The sequence below is a fragment of the Fundulus heteroclitus genome, chromosome 10 (genome assembly GCF_011125445.2).
Source record: "Fundulus heteroclitus isolate FHET01 chromosome 10, MU-UCD_Fhet_4.1, whole genome shotgun sequence".
In the NCBI taxonomy this organism is placed as follows: Eukaryota; Metazoa; Chordata; class Actinopteri; order Cyprinodontiformes; family Fundulidae; genus Fundulus; species Fundulus heteroclitus.
Genome location: NC_046370.1, coordinates 10569216 through 10578507, shown reverse-complemented (window position 1 = coordinate 10578507; position 9292 = coordinate 10569216). Strand labels below are relative to the sequence as shown.

The window sequence follows — 9292 nt, the reverse complement described above, 5'->3', positions numbered from 1 at the left end:
TTTTCTGAGTGATGTAAGGCCTTACTATGCTCTTTTTACATTTTAGGCTCCCTTATTGTTAGCCATTTTTATTGAAGTGGAAAAGGAAATAAAGGTTCCTTTAAAAATTGCAGCTTCTTTTTTACTTTTTCATGAAGGTGTTAAGAGAACCTCTTATTGCCGATGGACTTTTTCCTCCATAAAATTATATTTTAACTCATTGATTTCATCGGTAAATTTTGCTGGATGCCTTAGAAGTTCTCCATTTTTCATGGTAGAAATAAAAAATATATATATATAGAAGTAAAATGGCAAACTTGAGTTAAAATGTCTGACAGTAATATATCAGAGACAACTCCTCCTCGGTGGCACCGGGCTTCCGTTCACCCCGCCGAGCCGAACATGTGCGACTGCGGGGTGTTAATGCATTAGCTGTGCGCGCACTTATTAAATTTGCGGGGCCACGCGTCGCCCCCCTCCGAAAGACCTGACAGCCAGCTGTTTGCTGAAGCTCCAGCTGTTTATTTGTGCTGTTTGTTCGTCAGCTGGCTGCTCTGTTTATCTCCCCCGGCCTATTAATTAAAGGCCCCTCTCTGAATGGAGAGGTGACACTAAAAACACGGAATAATTACGTTATTAGAGCCTTTGGGTCTGCCCCAGCCGCTCTAGATTCTTGAATCAGTCGCACGTCTGAGTGATTATTAGTCAAATTATGGGATTATCGTGTTTTGTGCCACCCATCTGGTTACATATTTGGGAGCAACTGCGTGCGTGTTTGTGTGTCACAAACCTGGCGAGGTCGTTTCAGCGCACGTAAACGTGGAGTTTGGCGGTAAAAACGGCAGGATTTACCTTGGGATGGAGTATTGGGTTACAAACCAATCAGGCGGTGGGATTAGTCACTCAGGTACAGTTACTTGAGTACCTGTCATCCTCGGCTCTCTCTCTCTGACAAAGGTCAGGACGTGGTCAGACGTTGACCACACACAAGGCGGTGTCCTGCCTGCAGCATCCCTCGGCGGCTCGTCGGCAAAACTCGAGTCCTTAGCATCGGTTCGGTCCGTCCTTTAGTCTCAGCCTCCAAAAAATGTCCACCCCTGTCTCTCCTTTATTTGGCTGCCATTGTCCGCCGGGTTCTCCTGCGGCCCTGCAAGAACACAGAAGCACAACACAAGACTCAGGAAGTGATTAGGGGCTTAACGAGGAGGAGGCTTTCAGGAGGGAGTTAGTGTGTGGGAGGGTGGTGGATGGTCTTTTCCAAGAGACTGGTAAAGGGGTTAAAGTTTCAGGGCTTAACAATCTAGTGTTAAGTTGTGGAGGTCAGCGGGGAGGTTAATTAGGAGCCGGGCTTTTGTTTACGAGGGATAAGGAGATTCACTTCTTCTCTCCTCCAGCCATCCTGGAAGTGTCATCCACCCGTGTTCCCTCCTCCACCGCGCGGCTAAATAAAGACGTGTCTGAATTAACGGTAACCATTAAAACAACCCCATAGTCACCACAACATACACGCTTTCCTCCAGCATGTTTGGTATGTCCTTTCTGCTTTCATGACATGAATGTCTTTTCAGGCTGGAGGATCTCTGAGCGGCGAGGGCCTTCCCAATTTTTCTGGCCCTTACAATGGACACGGATCCGTGCTTTTCTTTCTCTTTGACTATAGGGCAGACTGAGCGACGCGACGTGTCCACCGCCGAGGAAGAGAAACAAACGCAAAGACAAGCAATCCATCAAGCTTCTGCAGACGCAAACTCTCAGCTGAGCCTTTAGGTTTTGATGTCGCGTTAAAGCAAATGGCGATGGTTTATTAATCTGTTGTGTATGGGCTGCTAAGGCTGCAGGTGTTTCGTACCTCCATGCGGTTATTAAAATTTGAACTGGCAAATATTACTTGCTGTGTCTAAATTACAAATCTGTGTAAAACTGACTAGTTAGCGCCTAAATGATTTATTTTAGTAGCTAAACGATTTGTGCAAAATTATCTTTAAAAGCTGCAAAAATGTAACTGTTTTTGGGGGTATGTACAAGATGTGCTGTGCTTTAAATAATGAATCTTTCTGCGTTAGCTTTTAAACTTCCAACCGGACTTTATTTCAGTTCTTTCTGAAGACGTTTCGACACCTATCCGGGAGTCTTTGTCGATTCTGGTGGCTCAGACCTGAGCAACCTGCAGTTGGAGCGCTGCTGTTCTTAAGGACATGGAGGCTCATCCTCCTAGGCACATTCTGGGTCAGATGCAAATTATGTCCCGACAGCCACTATCCTGGGTCGTTAGAAGCTATTGCTTGGTGTGATTGGAGTACTTGGTCATCTGAATCATGACGAGGCTGCTGATATATAGTCTCTCTGGAAAGTGTTGGAGGACTGAGCTGTAAACACTGAGGAGTTGAAAGCGCTATCCTCCCCTTCTGTTTAGTGATGGCTTTTCTCTGTTGACCAAAATGGCTTCTTTCACCCCTCTTTCAAAACATCTGTTCTCCCTGTCCAAAATCTGGACATCATTGTCATCAGAAGAGTGTCATTTGTTCTTGAGGTGAAAGTAGACTGCTGAATCTCACTGCTGGCCCTCCTGTACACTGCTGCTCCATGTGTTTATGTAGCTGTTGTTTAATTTCTCCAATCCAGGCGTCTGAGCAGTCCTCGCTGCATTGAACCGCAGGCACAACGCCGCTCAGCCGTGGTTTGGGTGTTCTGACACTCTCAGTTTTTGTCTGAGGGTGTTACGAGGTTTGAAATTTACTGGTATGTTGTGTTTGGAGAAAATTCTCCTATGTTACAGCTCGGTCCTCCAACACGTTCCAAAGAGTTTACATCAGAAGTCTCGTCATGATTCAGGTGACCAAGTGCTCCAATCACACCAAGCAATAGTTTCTAACGATCCAGGACAGAGGTGGTCGGGACATTGATTTGAATCTGACCCAGAATGCGCTCACTGCAAAAAGGGAACTAAAAGTAAGTGAAATAATCTTAAAATTTGTGTATTTTCCCTTGATTTGAGCAGGTAAATAAGACTATTTGCCAGTGGAATGAGTGCTTTTACCCCTAAAATAAGATAATTTTATATTTAGCACTTGAAATAAGATGACAGAGATGAATTGTTCTTATTTTAAGTGCAAAACTCTTATTCCAATGGCAAGTAGTCTTATTTAGCTGCTTAAATCAAGGAAAAATGCACTAATTTCAAGAAAGTTTTACTTACTTTTAGTTTCCTTTTTGCAGTGTAGGAGGATGAGCCTCCATGTCCTTAAGAACAGCAGCGCTCCAACTGCAGGCTGCTCAAATGCAAGCCGCCAGAATTGACAAAGACTCCTGGATAGGTGTCGAAACGTCTTCAGAAAGAACCGAGCGAAAGTCCGGTTACTTCCGATTTAAGCCTGTTGGCTGTTGCAATGACCCTGATAACTGAGAATTTGCACAGGCATCTTATTTTGTTCGATCATCCATTGTGCATAACCGCTTATCCATGCAGGGCCGTGGGGGTGGGGGGCGGAGCCTATCTCCAGTGATCATTGGGTGAGGAGAGGCGGGTTAAACCCAGGACAGGTCTGCATCACCTAAGGACAATTCAGCGGAACTAATCACCTAACAGTCATATTTTTAGATTTTAGATTTTAGAGTTATCTGCAGAGAACCCACGCAAGGACGAGGAGAAGATGCAACCTCCATGCAGAACAGATTTCTTGCTGCAAGGCAACACGGCGACACAGTGCAGCCCTTGTTTTTGTCTGAGTATATATTGTTTTGTTTTTTTGTTTTGTTTTTGTGTTGTAAATGTCACTTGTTCTAATTAATCCAGGGTTGGAAAAAAAATGGCACACGCCAGCTCAATCCACTAAAGAGACACATCTGTCTGGTGGGGAAATTAGCATTAACCCTTTAAAGTGGGGTGACCCCTTTTTTAACATTCTGTGTCTGTGACAGCACTGGATCAGATTGAGTAAAAAAAGAAAAAAAAGGGTTTTGACTGCATTATGCTTGATGAGCCCATTAAAAAACATTCAGGTGTTTTTTTTTTTATTGACTTTTACTGCAATGCCACATGCTACATTTAGCTTAAACTTAGCTTTTTGTTTAAGTAAGCCTGTCCTGATCTAAACAGTGTGTAGGGCAGCGCCCTACAAAGCATATGGTCCAAATCAGCCAAAATGTTAATGTCGATTGAATATGCTACATTATATTACACTAATGTTACCAGGCTGCATATCCTCGATACTAATCCCCGCATCCCCTAAATTCATGGATATTAGAGAGCAGGAAAGTGATTAGAAAGTGATTACAGTGATGGCAGAACACTTAGAGAAACATACGCTTTCAGGTCTGGATGAGGTTTCTGATCACACCGGTGGCAGCCACCATATTAATGATGCAAGCCGCTTAGTGGAAGGCCTAGAAAGGTGATGAGATTGGGCTGATAGCAGCGATTTTAGTTTACCTTGGTTCAGGTTTTATTTAATAACATTTTTATTCTGCTTTTGCTATTATTCATGAACTTAAAAAAAACAAACATCAGAGATGTTATTTTGGCCATTTTGGCATAGACTTACACAACAGAGAGTATTTAAAAATGTTTTACTGACAAAGACATCTGAAAATTGTACCATGTTTTAAGTTAATTTTACTCTGGTGAACTCCAAATGTGTCAAAAAATGAACTTCTTGGTATCTGAACCCTCTGTCATCTAAGTCCACTTGGGTAAACTCTATGTATTAAAGCTATCTCTTTTTTTTCCTGGTCTTAATAAATTAAAGGAGTGTGTTTACTGTACACTACATGAACACCGGCCAATATTTATGAATTATGCATTTTTAATGGTCTAATGTTATATGATGGGTGTAACGTGTGAAAATGAATCTTGGATCCTCATTTGCTGTAAACCAAGTAGTTGACTGACTTTAACTAAGAAACAATCCCTTGAAAATATATCAGTGTGTATTTATTATCTACTTGGTTTGATCTCTTTTTTTGGAGTAGTGCTTTTTCTTTGTGTGGTTCTGTTGTGCAGGGGGGAAACTTTTAATAGGAGATTTTAAGGTCAGATTTTTTATCAGAAAAGCATTAATATTTTATGAAGACACTTCATTTAGTCAGCCTTTGAATGAGGAGCGACATAAATCCTCTGCGTTTGACTGGCATCACTGTGATGACAATCCCCCCCATCGGCTCTGGGCGTCCAATCAGAAATCAGATCCAGGGCCCCTCCCCAACTCCCAGGTGAGCTAAATAGTCACACTTCAGCAGATTTCTGTCAGTCAGTTTCAAGAACCCTCTTAGATTTATTTATTTCTGTTGCGTCATTTTAAAATCCAGATGGTTTTCAGGTCTCCGCTTGATTTTTTATCAGCCTCCCGGCTCCTCCTGCCCCACTTCGCCGATGGGCCCCCTCACCTGCCTCGATCTCGGTCCCCAGAGGACCCCCCGGCTGCCGCTCCTCCCCTAACCCTCCCAGGACTCTGCTTCTCCGCCTCGCAGATCGCCAGCGTGTGCGAGACCCTGGAGGAGACCGGGGACATCGAGCGGCTGGCCCGCTTCCTCTGGTCGCTGCCGGTCACCGCCGACGGCCGGGACTCCATCTCCGAGCACGAGTCCGTGCGGCGCGCGCGCGCCGTGGTGGCTTTCCACACGGGGAGCTTCCGCGAGCTGTACCGCATCCTGGAGACGCACCGCTTTACGCGCACCTCACACGGGAAGCTGCAGGCCATGTGGCTGGAGGCTCACTACCGCGAGGCGGAGAAGCTTCGGGGCAGGCCGCTGGGGCCCGTTGACAAGTACCGGGTCAGGAAGAAGTTCCCGTTACCGAGGACCATCTGGGACGGAGAGCAGAAGACTCACTGCTTCAAGGAGCGCACTCGGGGGCTGCTGAGAGAGTGGTACCTGCAGGACCCATACCCCAACCCGGGGAAGAAACGCGAGCTGGCGCACGCCACCGGACTGACACCGACACAGGTTGGGAACTGGTTCAAGAACAGGAGACAGAGGGACCGTGCGGCGGCGGCTAAAAACAGGTTGGTGTGGCTCTGCTGAGATAACCCATCCTTTGACTCCAGATGGGCCATGCTGCAAATGTCTGCAAAGCATTTGGAAATCAATGCAACTCTACGCTCATTTTTTCCAGTCACGCAGTTATGTAAACTGGCCAAATTGGTGCGTAAAGACCCCATTCGTGCGTAAAAGCGCACGGGCATTCTACGTGTAAAATTTAGTTTCGCTCCTTTTTTTATTATTATTAATTGTTGGGGTGAATTATCCAGTTTATGAAGCAAAACCTGCACGGATTGCTGACAAAAAAGAGATTAAAAAGGTTGTTACCCTTCTGTTATCGTGTTCATAACGTTTAGACATTAGAACTGAGACTGAATTAGACTGAATTCTTGTCAATTGACGTTTTATTTTAGTTTCACTCTCACCGTCTCATTAAAGTGTTTTTGTCCTCAGGTTGCAGCACCACCGAGTTTGCCCAGATGGTTCGCGTCCACTCAGTGGAGGAGACTGCAGTCCGGACGGCAGCGCGGAGCGGGCAGACAGAGAGACTTTCCTCTCAGTAACAGACAGTGACTCAGACCTGGATGTCTGAAACTTTTGGTCAAAGTAAAAACGGGAACTTTATAGGACTCTGGGTGTCTGTCGTGTGGTAATAGAGAGAGAAGCTACAGTGCCTTGCAAAGGTATTCATGCCTCTTTCAACCACAAACTTCTATAATGTGTTTTATTGGGATTGTGTGTTAAAAAAAACATTATATTGTAGCACTGGCTGTATAAAGGTCATCATCCTGCTGGAAGGCAAATCTCCTTAAAGCTTTTGTAGTCTCTAACAGCTTTTCTACTAAGATTATTCTGTATTTAGCTTCATCTAGCTTCTCTTTAACTCTGACCAGCATCCTGTTTCCATAGTTAAAAAGCAATCTCACAACACGATGATGCCCCAGGGTGATAATATGTTCATTATTATTTGCAATGTTAGCTTTCCGCTAAAAAGTTCTTTTTTGTGTGTGCAAGCCTCACTTTTTATTTCTATTTGTAAAAGAATATTGAAAACCATGCATCATTTTCCTTCAGCTTCACAAATTCGTGCTGCTTTGTGTTCAAACACAATCCCAATGGAATACATAGACGTCTGTGTTTGTACTGTGGAAGGGCATGACTAGTTTTAGAAAGGCACTGTATGTGCAAAAAGCTGATCAGTGTTAGTGCTACAGAAAGTGTTTAGGGCACAACACGGAATATTTTCATGCCAGCCCAAGAAATAGTTCAAAGAAGCACAGGTTGCAATAAAGTTTGCTGCTTCCTCTTTGCTTTCTTATTGTTTGTTCTAGCCAAGGCTGGTATAGAGACAACCGGGACCACACTACGGAAAGACTGCTGTGGACAATCAACCAATAATAACCAAATCCTACCTCCTTGTCTGCCTGTTTGTATTTTTATCATACAATAGCTTTTCCTCTTCACCTTTACCTCAACATTCCATGTTCAATTTGATGCTGACAAAATGTTTTTAGTATTTTATATTAATAAAATTATTTAAATGAAAACGCTGATTTGAATTCCTTTGTAAGCTTTTCATTCCCATGGGCTGATTAATAGTATATAAACATCAACATACGTATTTAATACATTTCACCATTAAATCTTGTGATACGTGAGGAACTCGTCAGTTCAGCATCCTGGAATAAAGTTTAAACCTTGATGGAGGTTAAGTTAGAAATCTTAGTCATTTTATTTGCAGATATTTACAACAAGGTGAGGGAAATTATCCTTTACAACTGAACGTGGTTTTTAGACATTGAATAAACCAAAACAGAAAACACATTTCTGGCTTAATTGTTTTTAAACGTGAATTTTTTTTTCTTCCAACACAGATCATTTTTATACAAGCACAATTTAATTTATTATTTCAAGATTCACATTTTTTGTTGTTGTTTTCAAGCTAATGCAGTTTAAACATAAAGCATGGTCTAAAATCCTAAACTAATTCAAAGCCTGTCAAAGCTTGTAATCCTTTCCTTTTTTTATTGACTGAATGCAACTAACTGTGCACTGAACAGAATAATTAATGTTTCACAACACCATAATAATTCATATTATTTTGTCAAATATTTTGCCATACATTTTTTTTTATTTTGTCTTAATTATAAATGTGAGGTTTGTGCTGAATGACTACTTACTTTTTAACATTCATTATATTTAATACATTACAAAAAACTATAACTTTATGGGAACAACAAAAAGAAATTTAAAAGCAACACCCCCAAACCCCCAAAATCAATTAACATATTTGAAATATTTAAACGTTAAATGATATAATCCTGAAATTGGAAATCATCCCACAACCTTCCTTGGCTACTTTTTCAAAGTAATTAAATAATTCCTAAAAGATTTCCAGACATGGCTTTCTCCATTATCTCATCTTTTTTTGTGTGGTAAATTACCCTAAAACTTGTATTTTAACATTTTCCTATTCTGTAATTTCTGGCACACAAACTAACGAGATGAATTATGAAAGCCTGAAACAATATCCAAACCAACAAAATTAATAATAAAAAAAATCGTATACACATATATTATGTGTCAAATACGATTAGATGTCAGAATCTCCATGATTAACAGTGAATTTTGTTTCTAATCTGCTTTAAAATAAAATAAAACCCTGCAATGCAGCGCCACCCAGTGGTAAGACAACATACAAGGCTTCATTGGTATTTAAATGTCCAAATAAATTATTTTGCTTTTCAAACCAATATTTAGAAATAGATAATAAAAAATATAACGGCTAATTATTTGCAGGAGCGGCTCCAGAGAGTTTCCAAAGGGATGGTCGAATGGGGTGACTGATGATAATCTCTGGGTGGGTAAACCCAATCAAAAATCCATTAGTCAATTTCAGCATTTTTAATGCGGAGTTATCAATTATAGGTGAAACATTCAAGGTAGTGCTCCGACAAGAACAAAAAAGGATGTATAAGTATATGTATATAAATAAATACAAATAAATAAACAATCTAATTAATGCTCATCCTATTAAATTGGTACTCATAAGATACTTTGCATATTTGAATCTTTTTAACGTGGATTCTTGATTTTGATCATTTTTAAGTGAAGCTTTTATTTTCTTTACTCTCATTCACATTTTTTCAGTACGCCTCTACGGTCAACGGGGTTTTCTGTAAATATTAATAGTAATACTACTGCTACTAATAATAAACATTAATTAACATTAATAAAATTAAAAATATGTTTTTATTTATTTATTTATTTATTTTACAAAATGTGAGATGTAAAAAAAAAAAACGTTTTTGACTAACAAAGTGCTGAATAAACCTAT

The 9292-nt window shown here is 41.1% G+C and overlaps 1 protein-coding gene across 1 annotated transcript; it reads left to right on the top strand.

Annotated features, from left to right (window-relative positions):
* The first annotated feature begins 5034 nt into the window (after nucleotides 1-5034).
* On the top strand, nucleotides 5035-7502 carry six3b (SIX homeobox 3b). Its single transcript, XM_021311444.2, has 2 exons — nucleotides 5035-5978; nucleotides 6409-7502. The coding sequence occupies exons 1-2, from the start codon at nucleotides 5284-5286 to the stop codon at nucleotides 6545-6547; spliced, it is 834 nt and encodes a 277-aa protein (XP_021167119.1). The 5' UTR covers nucleotides 5035-5283; the 3' UTR covers nucleotides 6548-7502.
* The last annotated feature ends 1790 nt before the right edge of the window (nucleotides 7503-9292 follow it).